The sequence below is a fragment of the Enhydra lutris genome, unplaced genomic scaffold (assembly GCF_002288905.1).
Source record: "Enhydra lutris kenyoni isolate GAN:26980312 unplaced genomic scaffold, ASM228890v2 scaffoldscaffold12, whole genome shotgun sequence".
NCBI lineage: Eukaryota > Metazoa > Chordata > Mammalia > Carnivora > Mustelidae > Enhydra > Enhydra lutris.
In genome coordinates this window covers 23,699,135-23,725,800 of record NW_019154096.1, presented here as the reverse complement: position 1 = coordinate 23,725,800, position 26,666 = coordinate 23,699,135, and the positions used below count along the sequence as shown (strand labels likewise).

Sequence of the window (26,666 nt, the reverse complement as noted above, 5' to 3'; positions counted from 1 at the left end):
TTGATCCATTCGCCCTGGGGATAAGGGGATAAGCGCTTACAACGGCCTGGGAGGAAAAGACCCAGAGCCTCACCCAAATGTCTCCTGGCTGCTTGTGTGTACCAGAGAGAGAGCCTCTGGAATGTTAACCAGGCAGAGGCTGTCAGAGGGCGTTCATCTGTTGCATCGTTCCGTTTTTAATGTCTGCACATCAGCAACTCCATTGTGGGTCTGAGTGAGCCAAGATAGCCGAAAAGCTTCACAGCTACAAGGATCACATACGTTTGGAACCATCTAGCTCAGATTTATAAAGACAAAACGATTTGCTTATTTTACCATTCCTCACCTGGGATTATCCCAGTCCAACCCTTGGAATCTTCCACTCTTATTAAATTTCTATGTAGTCATTCAAGGATACCTGGATGCCAGTCTTACAAGCACGTAGATCTTATTTAAGAACACCCGTTTGAGGGTTGGCACTGCTGAGTGAGATTTTGGTTAAAGGATAGTACCAGTCTGCCTCAAATCTTCCATGTAAGAAGGGAAACTCTCTCCCCTCTATACACATCTCTATTTTCCTAGAACTCTCCCCTTATGGCAAGGCCTAAAGATAATGTCTGCTTACTTTTAAGTACTGAGCATGGCAGAAGGACTAGAAGTATAACAGAATTTACCCACTTATTTAGTAAACACCTGAGTAATATATACTAAGTGTCTTCAATATTAATTCCCACAGCAACTATCATTTCATTCTCTCCGATTTACAGGCGGAGAAACTGAGGCATGGGGCCCAACTGGTACATGGTGGAATAAATATTTGAATGAGGGTAGGATGGCTTTAGAGTTCATGTGTTATACTGGCTCTCACTAACCTGGAAGGAAAGTATGGGGGAATATGGAGCCTAAGCTGGGAAAAGCAGCCCAAAGCCCCAGGCCACACAGGGGAGAGTGTGTATGTCCTGGGATCCCACTTTGGCTCTGTCCTCGCTGAAGACAACTGCTCCAGGCTCCTATCTGTAAAGGGTTCATAGCTATCCCAGCGGTCATTTTGAGAATAAAAGTAAATGAGATCACATAAGAGAATCCATGTGGCCCACAGTGGGCACATTAAAAGCATTTCTTTAATCTAAGCCATCACCTTCTTCACTTTTAAGAAGGAGACCCCTTCCTAAAACTGCTCTTTCATCTCATCCCATTTGGTCCCTTAGAATAAGAAAATGCATGCAGTCCTTTCAGTACACTCAGTAAAACAACCATAAACCATTAGAAGATACCAGTTCCATTTACTGGAATTACTAGAACAATTAGGAATTTTATAAATATGCTATTCCTGTTACTAAAGAAAATAATCTTGAATTCTGTTCCGTACTCTTTTTCATGATATATCCAAAATTAAGGTGTCTGAAATATTAATTAGTCTAACGTACTGTTATTCCACTTGTTGCAAAAGAATAAGAGAATGTTTAAGAGAGCAAACTTCCATACAAGAAAGTCAATGTAGAAATTTCCAAACCCTGCCAACAGTTACAGTTACGATGGTGTCTCTAGGAGCAACCACAAATGAAGCAGAAATGTTAACTTCAGCAAGTTTCAAAAGAATGCTACTGATCATTTTTTGTAGGTTCACTCCTGACCAAGAAATGGTTGGGAATGCTCATGGAGAAATTAACTGCACACAATTATTTTTATCACAACTACATTAAGAACTGTATTTGCAAAATACATACCAAGGAGAAACAAGTCCTACAAGGAAATGCAATTCCTGTGGCTGTTAACATTTTTCACAGTAGTTACAATCTCAATTGCACAAAATACGAAATTTCTAAAACCAAACAGGACTTCTGGTTAAACACTGGGCAAACTCACCAGGAAAAGAGAAGTGTCTTAGCATAATTTTGGAAGACAGAAAACTGATAGAGACTAGCATAGCAGAGGAAACACTGAAACTCAAGTGACTGCGGAGGGTGATTTTGCAGAGAAATGAGTGATGACATTTTTAACTTTAGAAATGCTCAGAAATCGGAGGCCCTGGTTCCTTGGAAGAGCAAGAGGCAAGATGTAGAACCAAAAATGGGAGATTGGCTACAAAGACTATATTTAAAAAAGCTGGCACCAGGTGTGCTTCTCCACCTAAAGTAATGGGTGGCTGACCAACCACCAGCCTTCCCAGACAGTGCAGGCTTTAATCTCTGGAGACCTTGAACGCCAAAGCCTCTGGACCTGGGACCCCAGGCACCACGAGCAGTGGGAATGAGGCACAAGACGGAAAATACGGCCACCAAGTGAAACCCTGAAACTGAACAATGAGACTCCAAACCATTTTTTTCTGCCCAGTTTCTGCCAGCAGACATCTGTCTGTATACATTCCATTCTCCCTCAGTGGGGATCCAGTCTTTCTTCTGCTAGCACTAAATGGCCTTAGATGTGGAAAAGGCAATACTATAGCGACAATAAGCAGATCAGTGGCTGTCGGGTCTGAAGAAGAGGATTAAGTGAGGCACAGGAGTGTTTTTTTAGGGCAGGGAAATTGTCCTGCATGATGCCGTAACATTAAATACATAACACAGTATGACTGTCAAAACCCATAGAACCTTATAACACAAAGAATGAATTTAACATAGGTGAATTTAAGAAAATACTTAGGAGATCACGGGTGCAATGCAGATGGACAGAAGACTCTAACTGTATCACAAATGTGTGAGATAGCCTTACTGAAGGGAATGGGGAGAAAAGATGCTGACCTCAGTACATTTGGAAGGGAGTGGAGTCAGCCGGACCAATGGCAAAAGGAACTATACCCAAGTAACTGGGGCTTGAGGAAGAGTGAGATGTACTACACACACGGGAACTAAACTCATTCCCTTTTTTACTCCAGGGCCCCTGAGACCTGCCCCTGAACCTCCTGCTCATGTTTGCTCAGCTCCAGAGTATAGAGAACTTCTCCAGCAACCCCACGGTGTCGTCCCTCCCATAGAAGGCATGGTTTTGAGGCTCTGCTGGGGTCGTTTGCCCCCTGCTGTTTAACAGAATCATTCAGAAATTTGGGTTCCTGCTCCTGCTATTTCACTAAGTTAAAGTCATGAGAGAAAGAACGTCCACTTAGCAACAGTTTCCTGTTTATTTTCTGTACCTCCTACAGGCCCTGGTACAGTAGCTAGAGAAGTAGAGTGCTGCAGTCTGGTTGCTAACGCTTTTCCCCTGGGAGCTCAGCTGAACCATTCTGAAACCACTATCTGTGGACACTGGAATTGGATCATTAAATGGAGGCAGGATGGCAGGAGGTGGTTTTCTCACTGCTGTGGTGGGAGGTTACCGACAAGCAAGGGGAGAGGGCTACCATGATCCACGCTACTGTACTACAGTTGAAGACATCAGTAGAAACTCATGATTAGCTTAATGTAGGTGCATATGGATATATACACACATGGATGTATAAATATTTGTAGATAAATATATGTACCTGGGTTAGTGTACCTGCCTGTTTCCTTACTCTGTCAGCTGAAAGACCCCAGAAGCAATGATACTCAGTAGCAACATACACCTCTGCTACCCAGATATAAATTTCTAATACCATTCTGCGCATGCACGCACACACACACAAACACAGGAACTTGGGGTCCTTGGAAAGATGTCTGATTCTAGAGCGGGGGCAGGGTACACACAAAATGAGCCTGGAGCATCTTGTGCCTGAAAATAAGTAAATGCTAAAAAGAAAAAAATTTTTAAAAAGTTGGGAACATGTCAAAGGGATACAAGGAACCCAATGAAAAGACCTCAAAATAACCAAAGATAGGACAATTTGAGCAATAAAAGTATTATTGCACTATAACCCAAAGTGTAAAATAAATATCCATGCATCCATACTGACATAAAGAAATAACTGACTAAATAAATAAACGGGGAAGAAAAGACAAACCTCCCTTGCAGAAGAATTCCAAATACTTTATGTAGGTAACTCCTCCTCAAGGAGGTGGAGCCTAACGCCCCCTCCTGAAGTGTGGGCTGCAATGACTTCCTTCCAGAGAATTCGATATGGAAGGGGAGACAGGGGTATCACTATACAAGAGAAACCTGCTAAATCTCTACCTCAGTCAGATGATCAAGGTCAACATCATCAGGGATGTCATGCTGATAGTGTGTGTCTTTGATATGATATGATCAGAATAGCACTTTACCTCCACTTTACCCCCAAACACCGAAACTCCAGTCTAATCATTAGAAAAACATCAGACAAATCCCAAATGAAGGACATTCTATAGAAAATGTGACTAGTCCAGTTCAAAGCTGTCAAGGTCATCAGAAGCAAGAGAAGCCTGAGAAACTGTCAGGGCCCAGAGGAGCCCAATGACATGTGATAGCTAAATGTAACAATGTCTCCTGGATGGGATCCTGCTACAGAAGAACATTAGGTTAAGAACTAAGGAACTCTAAACAATTTGTGGGCTTTAGCTAATAATATTGTATCTATATTGGCTCAGTAATTATAACAGACAGAGCACACTTATATAAGATGTTAACAACAGGGGGAACTGGGTATAGGCTATATGAGAGCTTTGTACTCTCTTTTGCAACTCTTCTGCACCTCTAAAACTATCCTAAATTTTTTTTAAGTTTTTATTTTTTTTAAACCCTATAGATCCTGATATTTGGAGAATGTACTAAAAACGCCAGCTAATAACCCAATAGCCAAACCAATCCTGAGAAAGAACAGGTATCATAAAACCTGATTTCAAGCTGTTACAAAGCTATACTCAGGCACCTGGGTGGCTCAGTCAGTTAAGTGTCTGACTTTGGCTCAGGTCATGATACCAGGTCCTGGGATTGAGTCCTGCATCAGGCTCCCTGCTCAACGGGGAGTTGGCTTCTCCCTCTACCCTTCCCCCCACTGCTGGTGCTCTCTCTCTCCCAAATATATAAAATCTTCAAAAAAAAAAAAGGTGTAGTAATCAAAACATTGTGGTACGGGCATTAAAAATGGGCCTATAGATCAGTGGAACAGAATAGAGAGCCCACACATAAATCCCCACATTTAATGCTGACAAGGGTGCCAAGAACACACAGTAGGGAAAGGATGGTCTCTTCAATAAATGGTGCTGGGAAAACTGCAGGTCCACATGCGACAGAATAAAACTGGACGCTTAACCTTATACCACTCACAAAAGTAACTTAATATGATCAAAGATTATCACAAAACTCCTAGAAGAAAACACAGGGAAAACAATCCTTGACATTGGTCTAGGCAATGACTTCTTAAATAAGTCACCAAATGCACTGGCAACAAAAATAAAAACAAACGAGTGGGACTACATTAAACTAAAGAGTTTCTGCACAACAAAGGAAAAAACCAATAAGTTGAAAAGATAATCTACTAATCTAATAGTAGAAAATATTTACCAGCCACATGTCTGATAAGGGACTAATATTTAAAATACATAAAGAACTCATAATAGCAAAAAAGAAAACCTATTTAAAAATGAACAAAAGATCTGAACAGACATTTTTCCAAAGAAGACATCAAAAGGCCAACAAGAATATGAAAAGGTATTGGACATCACTAATCATCAGGGAAATGCAAATCAAAACCACAGTAAGATACCACCTCCCACCTGTTTGAATGGGTTTGATCAAAAAGACAAGAGATAGCAAGTGTGGGCAAGAATGTGGAGAAAAGGGAACCCTGATACATTGCTGATGGGGATGTAAATTGGTACAATTATTATGGAAAATAGTATAGCAGCTCCTCAAAAAATTAAAAATTGAACCACATATTGCAGGAATCCCACTCCTGGGTATATATCAGAAGGAAGTGAAATCAATATCATGAAGGGATATCTGCACACATATTTTCACTGAAGCATTATCCACAAATAGTCAAAATAAGGAAATAATCTAAGTGTCTGTCAATGGGTGAATGGATAAAGAAGGAATACTAGAGTGCTTGGGTGGCTCAGTCAGTTAAGCATCTGACTCTTATCCCAGATCAGATCTTGATTGCAGGGTCATGAGCTCAGGCCCCACACTGGGCTCCACCCTGGGCGTGGAACCTACTTTAAAAAAAAATTTTTTTTTATAACTTTGGGGCACCTGGGTGGCTCAGTCAGTTGGGCCTCTAATTCTTTTTTTTTTTTTTAAGATTTTTATTTATTTATTTCACAGAGAGAGATCACAAGTAGGCAGAGAGGCAGGCAGAGAGAGAGATAGAGGAGGAAGCAGGTTCTCTGCTGAGCAGAGAGCCCGATGCAGGACTCGATCCCAGGACCCTGAGATCATGACCTGAGCCGAAGTCAGAGGCTTAACCCACTGAGCCACCCAGGCGCCCCGGGCCTCTAATTCTTGATTTCAGCTCAGGTCATGGTCTCAGGGTCCTGAGATTAAGCCCTGTGTTGGCCTCCACACTCGATGGGAGTTTGCTTGAGATTCTCTCTCTCCCTCTGCCCCATCCCCTTCCCTGGTCTCAAACGCTCTCTCTCTCTCCAAAGCATGGAGCACTAGGTGTTTTATGTAAACAATGAATCATGTAATACTACATCAAAAACTAATCATGTACTGTATGGTGACTAACATAGTACTAAAAAAAAAAAAAGGAATGAAAGACAAGGAAGACAATAGAAAAATAAAAATAAAAGTAAAAATAAAATAAAGTAAATCTTAAAAAAAAGAAGAGGGGTACCTGGGTAGTTCAGTTGCTGGGTGTCTTCTTCAGCTCAGGTCATGATCCCAGGGTCCTGGGATTGAGCTCCACATCTGGCTCATTCGGCAGGGAGCTTCTCCTTCTCCCACTCCCCCTGCTTGAGTTCCCTCTCTCGCTGTCTCTCTTTCTCTGTCAAATAAATAAATAAATATCTTTTTAAAAATAAATCAAATAAATAAATATATTAATAAATAAAATAATAAACAAATTAAAATCTTTTTTTTTTAAGATTTTATTTATTTATTTGACAGAGAGAGATCACAGTAGACAGAGGCAGGCAGAGAGAGAGAGAGGGAAGCAGGCTCCCTGCTGAGCAGAGAGCCCGATGCGGGACTTGATCCCAGAACCCTGAGATCATGACCTGAGCTGAAGGCAGCGGCTTAACCCACTGAGCCACCCAGGCGCCCCAACAAATTAAAATCTTTTTTAAAAAAGAAGAGGAATATCATTCAGCCACGAGAAGCAAGGAAATCCTGCCATTTGTGACAACATGGACAAACCCTGAATGCATTATGCTAAGTGCGATAAGTCAGACAGAAAAGGGCAAATATTGTATGACATCACTTATAGGTGGAATCTTTTTTTTTTAAGAATTTTTTTAAGGTTTATTTATTTATTTGACAGACAGAGATCACAAATAGGCACAGAGGCAGGAAGAGAGAGAGAGAGGAGGAAGCAGGCTCTCCGCGGAGCAGAAAGCCCGATGTGGGGCTCAATCCCAGGACCCTGGGATCATGACCTGAGCCAAAGGCAGAGGCTTTAACCCATTGAGCCACCCAGGTACCCATTACAGGTGGAAACTAAAAAGAAACTGAATTTGTAAAAACAGGGAGTAGAATGGCAGTTATCAGGCACTAGGGAACGAGGAATTTGGGGAGAAGTTTAAGGGTACAAACTTGTAACAAGTAGATCAATAAGTTCTAGAGATCTAAGGTATAACAAAGTGATTAGTCAACAGTATTACATCAGAAATTTCAATGTTACTAAGAGATTAAATATTAACTGTTCTCAATACAAAAAAGAAATGAGAAATATATGACATGATAAAGGTGCTAGCTAACATTACTGCAGTAATCATATTGCAATATATAAATATATCAAACCAACACCTTGTACAGCTTAAACTTATACAATGTTATATGTCAATTATTTCTTAATTTTAAAAAAGCCAGCTTATGATCCAATCAACCTACATTAAAACCTTGAAGTCAATAAGCCCTATCCGTATCAACAGAGCTTAGCTTAATTCACTTTTTTTTTTTTTTTAAAGCATGTGGAGTTTGGCGGAATCGTGCACTCTTTTTTTTTTTTTTAAGATTTTATTTATTTATTTGACAGACAGAGATCACAAGTAGGCAGAGAGGCAGGCAGAGAGAGAGGAAGGGAAGCAGGCTCCCTGCTGAGCAGAGAGCCCCATGTGGGACTCGATCCCAGGACCCTGAGATCATGACCTGAGCCAAAGGCAGCGGCTTAACCCACTGAGCCACCCAGGCGCCCTTAATTCACTTTTTAAATGGGAACATAGCCAAAGATTACTAGACACTCAAGAAGAGTTACCAAATGTAAAGGTAGAAATCAAACCAGAGGGACCTGGGTGTCTCAGTCAGTTAAGCATCTGACTTTTGATTTCAGCTCAGGTCATGATCTTGCAGTTGTGGGATCGAGCCCCACACCAGACTCTGCGCTCAGTGTGGAGTCTGCTTCAGATTCTCTCTCCCTCTCCCCTTCCCTCCCCTCTCTTTTTCTCTCTCTCAATAAATGAAATCTTTTTTAAAAAATCTAACCAAGCAAGAAAAAAATTATGTATATATTAGACAGAAGAAAAGTTTTAAAAAACCTAAAGTATCAGGACGCCTGAGTGGCTCAGTCAGTTAAGCAGCTGCCTTCGGCTCAGGTCATGATCCCAGGGTCCTGGGATAAAGCCCTGCATCGGGCTCCTTGCTAGGCAGGGAGCCTGCTACTCCACTTGCTTGTGCACTCTCTCTCTCTCTCTCTGACAAATAGATAAATAAATAAAATCTTTAAAAAACACATACATACACACAAAAAAAACCTAAAGTATTTTTAGGGAAGTAAGATATTGCATCCATGAAATTAGAATAAAATAACTAAAAACAATAGAACTGGAAGGGAAGGGGTGGAAGAATTATATGACATTAAAAAAAAATTCAGTACTTTTTTCCTAGCAAGAGTTTTAAGTTCAAAAAGAGAAATTTAACTTTGGGCTAATGAGGAAAATTCATAATTGATAAAAAGCTTATATAAATCTGTAAAGCATTTCCTAATAAGACCACATCAAAAACTAATGATGTACTATACAGTGGCTAACTGAACATATAAATTAATTAATTAGTTAATTAATTAATTAAATAAAAATACTTTCTAGGAATGATTTAAAGCATACTTTCTGACACACTTTCCAATATTTTTTACTTTGATAGTATTAAATACTTATATTCTCTGATTACATTTTACAACATTCTTAATTAGCTTCAAACAGTTTAAAGTCAACTAATGACTGCCTCTAAGAAATACTATATACCAGGGTCGTCAGTAAATGAAGTTATGTATACACATATATTGTAAACTTTGCTGTAACAATACAAGATATGATTTATTACATTAATAAGGGAAGAAGAGCATTAGCCTAGGAAAAAGGGCAAGAATAGCGTTAAGATCAGGGCAAGATTTAGTTAAAAGATTATGAAGAAAATATATGAATTCTAATATTACTAAAAATTAAATAACAGCAGGCAGAATTGGCAATTCAGCTGGAAATCATTTTTATGAATTTGTATAGATATCTGAGTAAAGTCACAAGTCACAGTACATGGGCCAGATGGTGATGAAATTAAATCACCGTGCAGAATTTAAAAGACCAAGTCATGGGAGATTTTTCTTCCATCATCTCACAAGGTAGAGATTCTTCTCCTCTAATAGACAAGTCTCTCCATAAGAAGCCGAGCACTGAATGCATCTATTTCTTAGAGCTGGGGACTGTCAGCTGTTAGAATGCCAACATTCTCATGTGAAGCAACAAAATTCTTACCTTCTTTTTCCCTCAGTGCCATATTCTTTTCTTCTTCTGAATTCTGTGACTCAGATGTGTATCTAAATCTTTCTTTTTAAATGTGCATCTAAAAATTTCTTTTCAAGACACAGACATTATATTATTGTTACTCTTATTTTCAAAAGGAAAAATGGAATTATCAAATAATAATAAAGAGCTCTAAGAAATAAACACTAGATAAACTAAGATTTTGATAGTTTAGAAAATAGAGAAACGACCTATAAAGTAGTACAAAAATCATGAACATAATTGCTAAATATGGATTTAACAGCCCCCAAAAAGGTAAAAACAAACAAACAAACAAAAACAAAACAAAACAAAAAAAAAAAGAATAGCTGTATCAAAAGGGAAATGGAGGGGCTCCAGGGTGGCTAAGTAGGTTAACCACCTGCCTTTGGCTCAGGTCATGATCTCAGGTCCTGCAATCAGGCTCTCTGCTCAGTGGGAAGTCTGCTTCCCCTCCTCCGGCTCATGCACGTTCTCTTACTCTGTCTCTCAAATAGCTAAATCTTTAAAAAAAAAAAAAAAAAAAAAAAAAAAAAGAAGGGAAATGGAGAGAATTAATGACTTAAGATTTAAGAAAGCTAAATCCTCACCTACAGTAACAGGAAATCAATAGCTAATGTCTTAAAATAACTTAGGAAATAGGAGATACAAATTCTGTAGCACCAACAAGGTAAATACTAGAATAGGTAACAGAGTGGCTTGTACTTGCCTCTGGTTTTCAAGCTGTGTATACCGTCCTTTGACCAAAAAATATTTTTTTAATAGCTTAGGCTTATTTGGCTTATGTATACAGATTAGAGATAAATTAATGTATGGAAGTATGGCTTATGGGAAAGTTATTTCCAAGAAAGCTTTGTTTTGAATTTATATCATGAATTTGTTTTAAATTTATTACACTTCAAATACTTATATGCAAAGGGAATTTTATAGATACAATGTGATAAACATCCATCTATTTATCAGGTTCGTTTTTTGGGCTGTTTTGTTTTGTTTTTTTAGAGAGTAAGAGAGAGTGTGAGCAAAGGGTATAGAGGGAGAGGGAAAGAGTCTTAAGCAGGTTCTGCGCTGAGCATAGAGCCCCACACAGGGCTCAATCTCACAACCCTGTGATTGACCTGAGTCAAAACTCAAGTCAGATGCTTAAAGGACTGAGCCACCCAGGTGCCCCTATTTACCAGTTTTAAAAGGATAACAATAAGTGATATACATATTAAGAAAATGAGTATGTAGCTATTAAAACAAAGAAATGTGTGAACATTACAAATTAAATCTTAAAATATGGATGTATACACACATATACATACACACACACATACCATACATGTCTTGGCCTAATTACAAGGACTTGAGACTTTCCAGCAGGGATTATCAATTTCACTGCAAATTACAGTGTGTCAATCAGCAGTTCAAAGTAGTCACTAAGGTTACAAGCCTTTCCAGAACTTCCATAAGCACCAGGGGCTTCTTAAGGGCATGAAGTGGATAGTGAGTACATGGTGTCAAATTTTAAGGTAGACTGCAAAAGAGGGGCCTTGAAGGACCAAGTTCAAGAACACCTCCTCTACCCAAATTTACCAAAGTAGCTTCTTGAATGGTCTCTAAGCCCAATCCTATTTAAAAAGGTTTTTTTGTTGTTGTTTTTCTCCAGTATTTTTGCCCATAAAGACAACTGTCACTTATCATCTCTGACATTATCCCCCTATGTTAAGTGACAGGCTTTTAGAGAACAGTGATAACTCAGTAGTCTGTTTATAAATATTGCTATCTCTGCTCAAGTTTATGTATTTTATATGGCTTTGAAATAGAGGAGGGAAATAGCCTGATTCATCTACCCATTTGCTTATCTCTTAACAAACCATAACTTTTCATTATAGCCTAATAGGTCTGAGGCGGACACACCCAAAATGACTGCATCATAACTATAGACTCCCGGTTCTAAGCTGTAAGAAACTTCGGTGTTTTATGATTGTTTTGTATGTTTGTGATTCACAGTTGTTTTTTTCCAAAGGACCCAATTTGATTTTGTAGATTTACACTAATCCACAAACACAATGTACAAAGCATTACAAGCCATTGGTTATTATTCCTGACCAGTTATGTACTGTCCACATTTTAGTGAATTACCTAGCTCTGTTCTGCAGGAACTGAGATGGAATGGACATCCAAACCTCATGTTGATGGACAGCTGAAGCGACGATAATCCAAGGATTCAAAACCTGCTAGAAAACTGCAAGGAAAAATAAAACAGTTGTGTTTTAGAATCAAGAACACGACCTGAGTGGAAGGAAGACCAGGCTATTTGTGGAAGACAAGTAAGCACACAGCAAAGAATTACTCAGGGCCATCCCAATTATTTATTTATTTTTGCTTCACCAGATGTCATCTTTCTTCAGTATCTTCTGCCTAACCACAAAGCTCTCCCTCCCCCACAAAGAGAAGGGTTAGAGGGTAAATGATGTATCACTGTTTATAAAATCTCAATTCAGCATTCAAGCAGTCCTTCTTCTCTTACATTACCCCCTACCCCCTCTCCACTCATCTGAGGCTTTGCTAACACTTAAATGGCCTGTGTTTGCAATTGTCTTGCCTAAGTGTCTTCTCTGACTTACCAACTTGGCCCCCAAACGGGAGAAAGTGGGAGAATTAAGACACACGAAGTGATGTACCTTATCATTTAAATACAATGAGACCACATCCATTATCCAGGTCAGTTTGGGAGTATTTCTTAAGCCCATCTGAGCAAGAATGGACTAGGTCTGCTAGAGTATTAAGTCACAGGGGATAGCAAATTCTAGAAGGTGAAGCTGCTCAAATGCAGAGTATCAAAAAATATATTATGCCCTTCTAGGCATTTCAATATTGTTTACCCACAAGCAAGGGAGAAATATAGTCAGTGCCAGCTGTTCAGCTTTTATTTCCACAAAAGCAAAGTTTAGAAGAATAAAGACTGCCATCTCAGGTAAATGAAATATCTCAACTGAAGAAAAAGCCAGAAAGAGATGACTAGCTTGGCAAACTTGGCTGTTCCTTGACCCATGTTCAACCAAGTCAGGTTTAATCCCTAATCTGAAGTCAGCGTCAATTTAGCAATTGCTCAAGAAACTCATTCAGCTCTTGAAACAACTTAAGAGCTCAATTCACAGAACGAACCCAAACCTTCAGGTTCATTTACAAAACACTTCTGTATACCAGGCCCTGTGCTAAAAAGGATCTCATCACACTAAACCTACTAGACAATTCCAACCAGGCATGCATTATTGTCCAGGCAGAGACCAAGTCCGAGAGAGGGCAAGGTCACTGAGCTTAGCAGTGGTTAAGATAAACTGTACCGATCTGTCCGACTCAGAAGCATTGCCACTCTCTTCCCTTATTCTACCTCTTTCTAGCATTTCTCTGAAACTACATCCATTCATTTCGCAAAGATTGATTGTGCCTCTACTGTAGTTCAGGAGCTGTAGTACAGAGTGAACTCATAGACAACAGTCTCTGCCCTCACAGAGCGGACGTTATTGGTTAACTAACTTCTGTTCACTCCACATCAAATTATAATCTCCATGAGGGCTGAAACATTATCTTGCTTCCTGCTTAATTCCAGCAGCAAGAACAGTCTCTGGTACATGGGTACAGTAGACAGCAATGTGGTTCAAATATCTCCATGGGGCGCCTGGGTGGCTCAGTCGGTCGAGTGTCTGACTCTTGGTTTCCGCTCAGCTTATGATCTCGGGGTCATGAGATCGAGCCCTCCACTGGGGTCTGCACTCAGTGCGGAGTCTGCTTGAGATTCTCTCTTGCCCTCTCCCTCTGTCCCTTCCCTCTACTTGTTCTCTCTCTTACTAAATAAGTCTTAAGCCAGGTGGGGGACCAACTCCATCCATGATATCCTCAACAATGGTTTAGGAAACTGATCAAAACAATTCACCAAATGGATTTTATTCCCATACACAGTTCCTTACAATGCATTATCTTAGTGCTATACTACAAATGGCCACTATATAAATTTTAAATAAAATCTCTAAGACATTTGTAATTTTGTAATTTGTAATTTTTAAATGTTAAAATAATTAAATCTTAAATAAATCTTTAAGAGCTTATTTTCCCACGCTCCCCCCCAAAAACAACAACAACAACAACAACAGTAAGAGATAGCCACAATACCATAGCAAGGAGTAAATACATATGAGAAAAAAAAAAGGTTTTAAAATATTTTTATTTGCAAAAATAAAAATAAAATAAAACTAATCTGAATCAGGTTCCTTCTTCTTCCTTCTTGTCCCTTTTGAGTGAGTCCCATGCTCTGTTTTGTCTTTGCCATGCTCCGTTTGTTGTGTTAGCCACTCTTTTTCTAGCTGTTTCAGCATGTCTGCAGTGAGGAGGCCTTGCTGCACCAATCTGGAAGCCAGGGATTTCTCTCCCACACTGGGGCTGGGTGTCTCAGCAGCTTTATTCCCTAAGGTTTTGGTTCCACGCATCCTTCTAGCTTGGCCCTTCACAGTTCCTGACAATCGCGACTGGTTCTCTGCTGACAAGCTCTCCAAATTCAACAGCTTTTGTGCCTCTGAAATTTTAATCAGTTTGGTGATGTTGTGTACACCATCTTGGATAATACCATCCAGTTCTTTCTGGAGGTCTCGAATAAGGCTGGCATCTGGAAACATATCTATAAACCGGTAGCTGGGAAAGAGACACATTAGGTTATAATAAGAGCTCTTCTCACAGTATTGGACTTATCTCACTGACCTAACTACATCTTGACACTGATTAATCCCAAATGTTCTGTTTTTGCAAACTCTGTCCAGTGCTTCTGATCAACCCTTATTTCTGCCCCAGCACACCTGAGCAATACTGTCATTATGAGGGTAGGTCATCACTCTCATCTTAAGTGATTCTGGTATGTTCCCCCATGGGACATGCCCCACCTTTGAAAATCACTGAGCTAGCAGAGTACCTTTCAAATATTAATGTATAAGTGAATCAATCACCTGGAGATCTTGTTGAAATGCGGTCTGATTAAGTCTGTGGTGGGCCTGATATTCTCTCGTTCTAACAAGTTCCCAGGTGGTACCAGTGCTTTCGGTCCAGGGACCACCATTTGTGTAGCAACGGTTTAGTAAACCTTCTCACCTACCTATCTGAACTAGAATCACAAGAAGTCCCTCATTTTTAGAATGTTTATAAATAAAGCTCAACAGCCATAATGGACAATAAACATAACATAAAACACCCTGCAAAAATGTGTCTAACTTGAGAGAGCAAAAGACCATTTACTCTTAAAATCTTTGATTTCCCCTATTACTTAGAAAAACGAGAGTACATAAAGGAAAAATGTGATACCTTAGCCACAGGTAAAGATCCAAGACATCATGGACAGCTTCTAGATCCATAAGGTCTTTAATATTCTTAGGTGGAAGTAATGGCCATTTAATATATCTGCGTAACCATGAGAAGGTCAGTGGCTCATTCCTGCTATACTGCCTGGCAAACTGAAAGAAAAGAATGGTAGAAGAATAAGAATTCACCTAAGTCTGCAATTAGAAAGAGAAAGCACAACAAAAAATCAACTGTGGTTGTTTCAATAAGCAGGTTGGTATCTTTCCTTCTTTATACTTTTCTTAATTTTTAGAACATTTAATACTTTACAAAGATACTTTAAAGGAGAAAGAAGGGGAGGGGGGGCTTCCTTCATTTTCCAAAACCAGGGCGATAATATGTGCATCAGAAATTGTACAAGAATTAACTTTCCAGAGCCTAAGTCTTGTTAACTTTTATGTACATTTAATGTTCTAAGTTCTGGACAGACATCGAAGACTCTCATTTCTATCCCTTCAGGCAACAGTCCTATAACTACAAGTATGAGCTGTATCTTGTTAATGTCCTCCCTTATCATAAAGAAGCTCTTTGGGTTGGTTGCGTATGAGTCAATCAAACTGGTAAAAAGACTCCGCCTCTTCACTTGGCTGTGGTGTTTTGGCTAAGCCACCACTCTGTGCTTCAGCTTCCTCATCAATACCGTAAGACCACCACACCTCCTCCTGGAACCACAGGACACTACTGGAGAATGTGCTTGGAAAACCAAGCTGCTCCCACTCCCCAACAACGCTAGGCACAATTATGCACAATTATCCCCAACAGACCACAACCAAATGACACAGATATGGCCTACAGCAGACAGACCACAACCACATGAGACTTCTAGAGCAAGAGTTTAAAATCTTTAGCTTCAAGAATAAGCTGATTTCAAATGGTTCATTTGCTGATTAGGGAAAATTATCTCTAAATGTTTAACCTAAACAAGGCCAATACTTCCAAGAGGCAAGGCAGTTTTAGAACTATGGTTAAATAATGTTATGATTTGGGGCACCTGGGTGGCTCAGTCAATTAAGTGTCTGCCTTCAGCTCAGGTCATGATCCCAGAGTTCTGGGATGGAGCCCCACATCAGGCTCTCTGCTAGGCGGGGAGCATGCTTCTCCCCTCCCTCTCCCTCTGCCTGTCACTCCAACTGCTTGTGCTCTCATTCTCTGTCAAATAAATGAAATCTTTAAAAAAAAAAAAAAAGTTATGATTTTATTAAATTCAGTCATGCATTCTACTAAGCTTAATAAGTGCCAAACAGGATAGCCATGAAGATGGAAACGTGACCATACTAACCTTTGCTAAAAGCAGGACAAGCCACACTCAGTTTCTTTTACAAAGACAGTGGCTTTAATATTTGTGGCCACAGACTAGTAGAAACCCGGTATGTAAAAGAGTTAAGTACAGAGCTGTGCAGAGAAGGGAAGGGAGAGATGCCAATCAGGTACCTCCATCCAGCAGCCAGCCCTAAAAGAGCTCCCTAGAACACTGATTCCAAACAACCATCCAGGGGGGCATCAGAGACCATCCAAAGGATTGAGCTCTTTTATAGTTCAGTAAGTAATGGTGATCAAGAAAAAAGGAAAAATCTCTAAATGTAACATGCTACCACTAACAGAACATATAAGCAACTGTTGGTCTGTACCATTCCGGACCTCTTACTCCTTAGTAACATGCTACCACTAACAGAACATATAAGCAACTGTTGGTCTGTACCATTCCGGACCTCTTACTCTTTAGTAAAATGCTGCTGCTTCATTAGAAAAACTGTATAAAAGGGGTCAAGGCCATGGTCTTGAGCTCTATCCAGGTTAGGTTATAGCAGTTGAGACTCTGTTCCATAAACTTCAACTTTATGCCAACTAACTCCCCCATAAATGTCAGCTCTAAGAAACATATTTTCTAGGTAAATACCTAGGACATGCAATACCTCTAAGACACATTAATGGGAAAAGAGAAAGGCAAGTTGCAGAATAATTCATCACAACATTTATGGGAAAACACACCCACGCAAAAAAACTAGAATTTCTGTATGTATACACACACGTAGGCAAACGCAACGGAAGAGGTCTGCAGTGACACAAACTGTTAACTGTAGCTTCGTCGAAGACTGGAATTGGGGGTGGTAACCCAATTTAACCTATCTGTAGTGTTTTAACTGAGTGTAGCGAGAAAGCATTTATGTATTATTTATGTGATTGCAAAGTAATTTAGAACATAAATGTAGAAACAGATTTGGTAGGAACACAGTTAGTATGCAGAATGCTGAGTTCTACAGAAAAGACAGCAGTGAGACTATGAGTGTGAGGAGGATTCAAAGAGGAGGCCTTTGGGGGTTTAGTGAGATAGCACTCCAGCCATAGGCAATAGGGGGGAGAGGCAAGAGCTCTGCGAGCTGAGAGGACATGGCAGGGGGCTGGAAGTTCAGCTTCCACTGCCCTTCCCTGCCTCCCCTTGTCTGGGAGCATCCTGTACTCCTCAGGAGGCAGAGGTTTGTATCCCTATGCAAATGAATGAAAAGAAAAGGGGCTAGAACCTTGGCACCAAACGCGTAAGACAGCTATCCCTGACTCAGTGCCTTATAATTAGGAAAACTGAATTTCCAAATAATATTAACCAATGCCATTAAGAAAGAAGTGTATCAGGGCATCTGGCTGGCTCAGTTGGTAGAGCCTGTTGACTCTTTTTTTTAAAAAGATTTTATTTATTTATCTGTCAAAGAGAGAGAACACGTGCGTAAGCTGGGGAGTGGCAGGTAGAGGGAGAAGCAGGCTCCCTGCTGAGCAAGGAGTCCAATGAAGGGCTCAATCCCAGGATCCTGGGACCATGACCTGAGACAAAGGCAGACACGCAACCAACTGAGCCACCCAGACATCCCAGAGCATATGACTCTTGATCTCAGGGCTGTGAGTTCACATCTCACATTGGGCAAGGAACCCACTTAAAATAAACAGACAAACAAACAAATATTTAAAAGAAGACCAAAAGAACCATTAAAAAAAAAAAAGAAAGAAAAAAAAGTGTATCATTAGGCAAAGAACCAGCCCCCCAAAATTATACTTGTTTTTGTTTTAGCTTCTTCACAAAGGCTCCCACATAAATCCAAATACAAAGCAAGTTTCCCTGACCCCCAAAAAAGTGCCTGTAAGAAAAAAAGAACCACTTTATATTTAACTTCTTACATAGTATCCCATATTGAAAGATACTCTCCAATTGTTTCACTTTACATAACAAAGTGTTGTTTGGGGAAATGCACGGACTTGAAACAAGGCAAATACAAAGACAAAGGCTTACCTGTAACAGTGAAGAACAGACAAAGGGCTGCTTCTTGTTGATGGGAGCTGTGCAGAAGACATACCGCACTCGGAGACTTAATGGAATATGTTGGATCAACTCTGCAGAAAATTTAAAATCATCCATGTTGCAGACAAAATACTGCCCATCAACTTGTGAAAAGTCTACAAAAATATCCTGGGGCGGGGGGAAAGATACATTACTGGACTGCCTAAGTGGGCAGGAATAAAGTGCTCAAGTCTACAAAGGACAATCTCTTCAAATCTGTAAGTCTTCTAGAAAGCCCCGCTTAATCCACTGCCTTCCCAAGCTGAAAGACCTCCCCCATGGCCCTCCCAACCTGAAATACTCAGAAAATTCCTCAGGACGAGAGTCCCAGAAGATTCTGAGAGAACGTTTTTCCACCTTCAAGATAAACTTCACAGGTAGCAAAGTCATAAAACAGACTATTCACTGATGCCCAGGAGGTTAACCTGTAACTGTCTGACATACCAACATTTTTAGAAAAGAAATTTTAGATTTTAGAAGAGATTTAAAAGTGAGTTTTTACTTACAATGAGATTAGAAAGTGTTGTATCAGGGAGATGGTAAGCAAACATTTCAATCTGCTCAGCAGTTGGATGAAGACCGGCTGCCTTTAGTAAAAGAAAGATCAACTCTAAGTTTTCTTTTTAAAGGACAACTTTCCTTAAGTTATTTCAAAATACTCCTATATTCAGGCTAAGCTCTAGCCAAATTAGTTAAATGACAAGAATTTGAGTAAAAAAGAAAAAAGCAACATCACTTTCCCATTTGTTACCAATTAAGAAAGTTGATGATTTAGTAAAATCAACCAATTACACCCAAGTGAGTACTTAGTCAATTTTTCGCAGGTATCTTAGTTATACTCCTAAAATCTGTGATGATCTGACAGAGTACCAAAACTGCTTTCCAGGGGCGCCTGGGTGGCTCAGTGGTTAAAGCCTCTGCCTTCGGCTCAGGTCATGATCTCAGGGTCCTGGGATCGAGTCCCGCATCGGGCTCTCTGCTCAGCAGGGAGCCTGCCTCCTCCTCCTGTCTCTCTCTGCCTGCCTCTCTGCCTACTTGTGATCTCTCTGTCAAATAAATAAAAAAAATCTTTAAAAAAACAAAACAAAACAAAAACTGCTTTCCAGGGTCTCAGTTATCTTCACTGAACAAAAACGAACAAGGGAAATCAATCGCTTTAGCCAAGGCAATAAAACTGACAAATACAGGAGAGAATGTCTTAACTGGAGGCCAATGATCTCTTCAACGGCATTCCAGTACCAATAAATGCCTACAGTTAAGTATACGCAGAGAGAAAGGGCATGGGAAAGAGAAAGAGCAAAGGATGAATGGAGGAAAGAAGAGACGAGTCATGGGAGGGAGGTGGAGGATGAGCCCAGGAACTGAGGCTCACAGGAGAAAAGTGAGGGTGTGTCATTATCAAGTGCACTCTTAACAAGAGTAACAGAAATTAGTTCAACCACAGCCTTCCTCCAGGAATGTTTCCTTGCATCACCTCAATTCTACTCCCCTTTACCAGCACCCCTGAAGAATAAAACGAGCCACGTTAATGTATAAGTGAATTTTCCAAGCAACTTAAATTGTAACGGTTTGCTTAAAATACCTATGCTGCTGCCTCAACTAACTGCACTAACCAAAACGGAACCTTGTCCTTACCGGCTCAAAGTTGTATTGCTTAGTAATGTTTCTGCCCTACGTTCAATTTTTCGGTCTGCTGACACAGCTGTGTGCCCACCTGAAGCAACTACGCCCCTCCCCGACCCATCGCCAGACAGGAAGAACTAAAGGAGTATCAGGTTCACTACACTTGTTTCATCTGGACCTTTCACTTGCACACCATTCTCCGATGAAGGGGTCCCTATGCCTCTCCGAAGCAGTAAAGTAGGGCTTTCTTGACATGATTTTCATGGCACAAAACTTTCTTTTGCTTATTTCTATTTCCAGGTGTCAGAAACAAGAGTCTGGAAGGTACATGAAGGAAGGAATGACTGTCCTCCATGGAGAAGTAATTAACATGTTACATCTTACCTTTATAGGATCCACAGGCCTATTCAAAATTTCCTTTAATAAACTGAGGTCTTCTCGATTCATTGTTGTCACTTCTCCTTCCTTGTATTTTGAACTGAATCTACCAGCTCTGCCAGCAATCTGCAAGGCCTGAGAGGTGGTAATTGGTTCTATTTCTCTCTCTCCCTTTTCATTGATAGTGGGTTTTATAAGGGAATAAAAAATAATTCTTCTTATGCTCCTGAAAGAGAAAAATAAAAGTACTCACTCAGACTGCTGAATAAAAAACTCTCCATCATTTGGGTCATTGCAGAAATGCTCACTGCAATTCTGGTTTACATTAGGCCTGCTTACAATCTTGTCCAAGGTTTACAAAATAAGGAAAAGAGGTTTGCCAGTAATTCTTTTTCTTCCCCTTAAATAGCATTTTTAGGGGCGCCTGGGTGGCTCAGTGGGTTAAGCTGCTGCCTTCGGCTCAGGTCATGGTCTCAGAGTCCTGGATCGAGCCCCGCATCGGGCTCTCTGCTCAGCGAGGAGCCTGCTTCCTCCTCTCTCTGCCTGCCTCTCTGCCTGCTTGTGATCTCTCTGTCAAATAAATAAATAAAATCTTAAAAAAAAAAAATAGCATTTTTAACAAATGTGTAAATTTACTAAAATCATTAAATTGTACATTTACAAAAAAAAAATGTCCATTTATAAGGGGTAAACTGTGGAGTATGTAAATTATCCTTCAATAAGTTACAAAAAATAACTTTTCTTTTTTAGATTTTATTTATTTATTTGAGAGAGACCAAGAGCACGAGCAGGGGGAAGAACAAAGGGAGAGGGGAGGGCCAAGCATACCCTGCGCTGAGTGCAGAGCCTGACTCAGGGCTCGATCCCAGGACCTTGAGGTCATGACCTGAGCTGAAATCAAGAGTCGCACACTTAACTAACTGAGCCACCCAGGCGCCCCAAAAATAACTTTTTATTTTTTATACAAGTAAACCACATAAAGTGCTCTCAGACTGCTTTTCAAGTTGGCTGCTACCCCTGGGTGGCTCAGTGGGGAGTGAGTGGCATCAGACTTCTTGATTGCCGCTCACATCGTGACCTCAGGGTTGTGAGATCAAGCCCCATGGTGGCTGTGTGCTCAGCAGTGAGTCTGCTTGAGATTCTCATCCCTCTACTCCTCTCCTCTCATACACTCTAGTAAAAAAAAACAAAAACAAAAACAAAAGTAGGCTGCTAATAACAGCTATTAACATATATATTTATTTTTAATATATATTTATATAAATATATATTTATATTTAACATATAATAAAGCTATTAACAGCTTTGAATGGTTCTTTAATTCACAAAGGTATAATTGCCTTGATTACCCAGACAGGACTATTTAAGCATAATACTGTTACTCCTAGAGCTAAGGCCTAGCCCCACATTCATAATGGGCACTCATACACTTGTTGACTGAGACTGGAAGTACAATGGAATAACATAACAGGCTAGTGGTAGGGAGTATCACTCAAAACTCCTAGTGCTGTTTATTTTTTTTATTCTCTCAAGAGATATGAACAAGATCAATCTCAGATCTGTATTACAATACCCATCTTCTAAACCTAAATGTTTGGTCATTCTAATGCCAATTAGAAAATATTTAATTGCCATCTAACCCATTGACTACCCATGAGCATTAAAAACAAATTACTTACAAATTAAGTCCCATGCCAATTGCATCTGTAGCAACCAGGATTTTGCATGGATCATCAGGATCATTAAACTTTTTTGCTTGAGCAAGTTTGGTCCCTAAAATCAGAAGGTTTACGTTAGTTCAGCATTTTCAGTCTTTTAACACATCACACTAAGTATATCTTGGAACCCCTCATCTCCTACTCTCCATTTTTATGAATAAAACTCATTGTTTCTGGGTACCAGGATGGCTCAGTCGGTTAAGCATCTGACTTTTAATTACAGCTCAGGTCATTATCTGAGAGTCCTGGGATCAAGCCTGCACTGGGCTCCATGATGAGGATGAAGTCTGCTTGGGATTCTCTCTCCCCGCTCCCTCCGACCCCCTTACCCCACTGACACTCGTGCTCTCTCTCTCTAGGGAAAAAAAAAAGAAGAAGATTTCAGGACTTCAACACAATTAACAAACTGGTATTTCACATTTTAATATTTTTGTTTTGTTTTGTTTTTAGAGAGAGCCAGGAGGGGCAGAGGGAGAAGGAAAGAGAGAATCCCAAGCAGGCTCCATGCCCAGCACAGAGCCCAATATGGGGTTCCATCTCACAAGCCTGAAATCATGACCTGAGTCAAAATCAAGTGTCAGATGTCTAACTGAGCCACCCAGGTGCCCCTTTAATGACTTGCTATAAAAAAATCAACAACTCAACGTTTAAAATACAGCCAACAATAGCAGCAAGAACTATGAATTTAAAAGCTTCTATTCCCCACCAAGATGAACTAGAGGAATTTATTTTATATGACCCATAATAAATTACTAGTTTATCAAGTGACATAATTCAGTACCTTTTACTAAGTTCTCTATACATAGCATGACACAAATAGCAAAAATAAGAGATTTCATATCTGTCATAATGAAAGCCAATAATTACCAGGTGGGAGACTGCCATATATAACAGCTGATTCCAATCCCCGAATTTCAATCTGTCGACTCACAGAATAAATATCATTCTTGCTAAAACAGACAATGCAGTCCCCAGGCCGAAGGTTGTCTAATGATTCTAATGCATGATCCAGCACAGAAATGGGGGTAAGCCTCTCATAGTTTCGAACCTACAATAAAGACATGATATTTTAAAATAACACTTAGCTTCTTGTGATTAATACGTAAGTGAAAACCTGCAATGAAAAGTAGCTAAATACTGGGGAGCCTGGGTAGCTCAGTTGGTTAAGCATCTGCCTTTGACTCAGGTCATGATCCCAGGATCCTGGGCTCGAGCCCTGCATTAGGCTCCCTGCAGCAGGGAGAATCTGCTTCTCCCTCACCCTCTGCCCCTCCTCCCTGTGTTCCCTCTAAATAAATAAATAAATAAATAAATAAAATCTTTAAAAAAAAAAAGTAACTGACAAGTTCTAACATTTTTCAAAGGAAAGCACAAAAAACACATTATTTTTCATATTAAAAATGTTATCATTGATTCTCATTAGTATTTCTAAACCCCTAAAATGCCATATAGCACTTCAAAAAGTTTTCAAAGCCCTTTTACATATATTCAATTTTCATGGCAACTTGATAACTTCAGAAGGGTTATTAACTATTATTTCCATTTTATAAAAAAGTACAATAGAGTTCATATAAAAGATCAGGTCTGATAAAGGTCCTTTCAGTTCTAGTCTTCTGTTATTTGCCTAAGAATGTAAAGCTAATGACAGCAAAGCCTAGAACCCAGATTTTCTTCTACTACATTCTAGCCTCTCCCTGGAAGCTGAACATAAAACTAAAAGACCAATTTTTTAAAATTCCTTCATCTTATTCAAGAACTACAGTAAAATACAAAACAAAACCTAGGATTAAAAGGAAACCAGTTACTTTCTATGAATTAAGAAAGGGATACAAACTATCTCTAGCAATTAGATGTATATCAAAGGTCCTAACACCGGACATTGGAGGCTCTGAAAACCATGAACTTTTGCTAAGCCTCAAACTTCCAACATTCCTGACTTAGTTAATTCTAAAAAGATCTGCTCAAACTCCAAAAAGTTTTGTCAAGAGAAGATGAAAAGTCTCTTGTACTTTTGGAAGGCTTAGGGTATTTTGGTCATTCTGCCAGGATTTCAGATCATGATATTCAACCAAATAATGTATGACCCAGTCAACTGGGAGGAAATGAAGCATTCTTTTTATTTCAGTTAAGTTCCGACTGTGCCACTATCTGGGACCTACGAAGCACTGCTGGGGTACTCTAGGCTATTTGCTACGCCACCTTGAGAACAAAGCATGTAATCTAGTACCTCCACTTCCTCCCCGGTCGTGTACATAAGCTCAGTAACCAGGTCAATAGTGGCAGATTCTCCACACAAATGGACTTCTTCAGCACAGAGTCCTGTTAAATGCAAAATCAGTCATTTTTTAAAGATATGAAATTGAATATATAATACCTTAATATAGCAAAAATGCTTTGCTTACCTATTGCTTTACAACTTTACCAAGCCTGTTCCTCAATATTATCTCTTTGATGCAAACCTCAAAATAAAAACCTTCTTTTTTTCTTTTTCTTTTTTTTTTTTTAGATTTTATTTACTTACTTGACAGACAGAGATCAGAAGTAGGCAGAGAGGCAGGCAGAGAGAGAGAGGAGGAAGCAGGCTCCCTGCTGAGCAGAGAGCCCGATGCAGGGCTCCATCCCAGGATCCTGAGATCATGACCTGAGCCGAAGGCTGAGGCTTTAACCCACTGAGCCACCCACGCGTCCCAAAACAACAACCTTCTAATGGGCAGAGATTGTCTCAGAGCTTTTAAACTGGTTTGGCCGAGGTTTTGAGTCTCTTCAAGGGTGAAACCAGCCAGGATTAGAACCTGGCTTTCTGATGGATAGCCCTGAATCTTATACTTACGTTTTTCAAATTAGGCTCCATGGAATCACTAAGGGCCTCAGAGGCTGAGGGCTGAAGGGTAAATGAAACTACAAGCTCCTTACCACTGAGCAGATCCACTGTCATCTATTTTAAATCACACATTTTAATGTATATGCTTTGTTTGAAGGAGTTCAGCTACTTGTTTTTAAATTTCAAAACACATGACCTACAACACACTGATCAAAAATCCACTCCAGTATCAAGCAGTGGAAATGTTCATTCATGTCCATGGATCTCAAACACTCCAATTCCAGGAGCCTATCCTAAAGAAATAATTAAATAAATAAATAAATAAAAAGCTATGGCCACAAAAATTTTTACTGTAGCACTATCAGTAATAGAAAAAAATGTTCAACTCTGTAGAAAAAAACAGCACAGCTCTTCAATGGAGAATAGGCAATATTAGTATGTGGTGTGAAAAAAAAGTCTATGAAATAAGAAAACTGAAAAAAAGCAAGATACAAAATAACATATTCACAAAACACCATACTCATCACAAGAAAAAAGACTGGCATAAAACACCAAAATGTTAATCCTGGTTGTGTAAAGATGGTGAGATTTGGACATTTTAACTTTAATTAACTGGTTATGCTAACTTTGTAGCAAGAGAACTGGACTTCCCATTATTAAAATAATAATTAGGAAATAAGAACTCACACTAGGCTGACCCTCAAAAAGAGAGGATCCTAATGACTCTATTTGGTAATGTCAAGAAGAGAAATGCATCTCCATGCAGATGTCACAAAGCACAGCTTAGTATTAAGACCACTAACCTAGAAGTGCTCTGGTCCAAGCCCATCCTCTGGCTGGATCTCTGATCATTTGAATTTCATCAATCACGGCCACTTCATCTACAATGAGAAGTTATCATGAGCAATGCAATCAACTTAAACAGTGTCATGAACAAATTACAGCACCACAACTCAAGCTTCTGTTACCACCATCGCCACTCACTAAGCACTTCTTTCCTGGCAGGCTTGCTCTAAGTGCTTTACAATTACAACTCAACTCATCTTGGCAACAAACATATACAGTAAGTATCATCGTTCTAGCCATTTTACAGAAGAATAAACTGAGGCCCAGAGAAGTTAAATCTCTGGCCCAAGGTTATACAGCATGTGCAGTTAGTAAGTGTAAGATCTAAAAACAGGAAATTCAAACCCAGGCCATCTAGCATCTACTGGGTCCCTTTGTCTTATGAGACAGACTGGAGAATCTGCTTCATAAGAACAAACACACCCAGTGGTGCCTGGGTAGCTCAGTTGGTTGAGTGTTTAACTCTCGATTTCAGCTCAGGATCATGATCTCAGGGTCATGGAGTCAAGCCCTGCACTGGGCTCCACGCTCAGCAGGGAGTCTGCTTCTCTCTCTCCCTCTTCCTCTGCCCCTCCCCCTATTTGTGAATGCATGCACATGATCTCTCTCTAAAATAAACTTTTTTTATTTTTTAAATTTTTTTAAAAGATTTTATTTATTTATCTGGCAGACAGAGATCACAGGTAGGCAGAGAGGTAGGCAGAGAGAGAGGAAGGGAAGCAGGCTCCCTGCTGAGCAGAGAGCCCGATGCGGGGCTCGATCCCAGGACCCTGGATCATGACCCAAGCCGAAGGCAGAGGCTTTAACCCACTGAGCCACCCAGGCGCCCCTAAATAAATAAA

The 26,666-nt window shown here is 39.9% G+C and overlaps 1 protein-coding gene across 2 annotated transcripts in view; it reads right to left on the bottom strand.

Moving 5' to 3' along the window:
* Positions 1 to 13,935: 13,935 nt before the first annotated feature.
* Positions 13,936 to 26,666, bottom strand: part of LOC111144885 (Suv3 like RNA helicase) — a 29,812-nt gene continuing 17,081 nt past the window's right edge. Inside the window, exons 7-15 of one of the 2 annotated variants that reach the window (XM_022499468.1) lie at positions 25,782 to 25,859; positions 24,385 to 24,476; positions 23,025 to 23,205; positions 22,119 to 22,212; positions 20,446 to 20,665; positions 18,945 to 19,025; positions 18,391 to 18,567; positions 15,078 to 15,226; positions 13,936 to 14,417 (exon numbers count right to left, since the gene is read on the bottom strand). In XM_022499468.1, coding sequence (XP_022355176.1) covers positions 13,982 to 14,417; positions 15,078 to 15,226; positions 18,391 to 18,567; positions 18,945 to 19,025; positions 20,446 to 20,665; positions 22,119 to 22,212; positions 23,025 to 23,205; positions 24,385 to 24,476; positions 25,782 to 25,859 — 1,508 coding nt within the window. In that variant the 3' untranslated portion in view covers positions 13,936 to 13,981. The remainder of the gene's footprint in view (positions 14,418 to 15,077; positions 15,227 to 18,390; positions 18,568 to 18,944; positions 19,026 to 20,445; positions 20,666 to 22,118; positions 22,213 to 23,024; positions 23,206 to 24,384; positions 24,477 to 25,781; positions 25,860 to 26,666) is intronic. The other variant, XM_022499469.1, reaches the window with a different exon arrangement.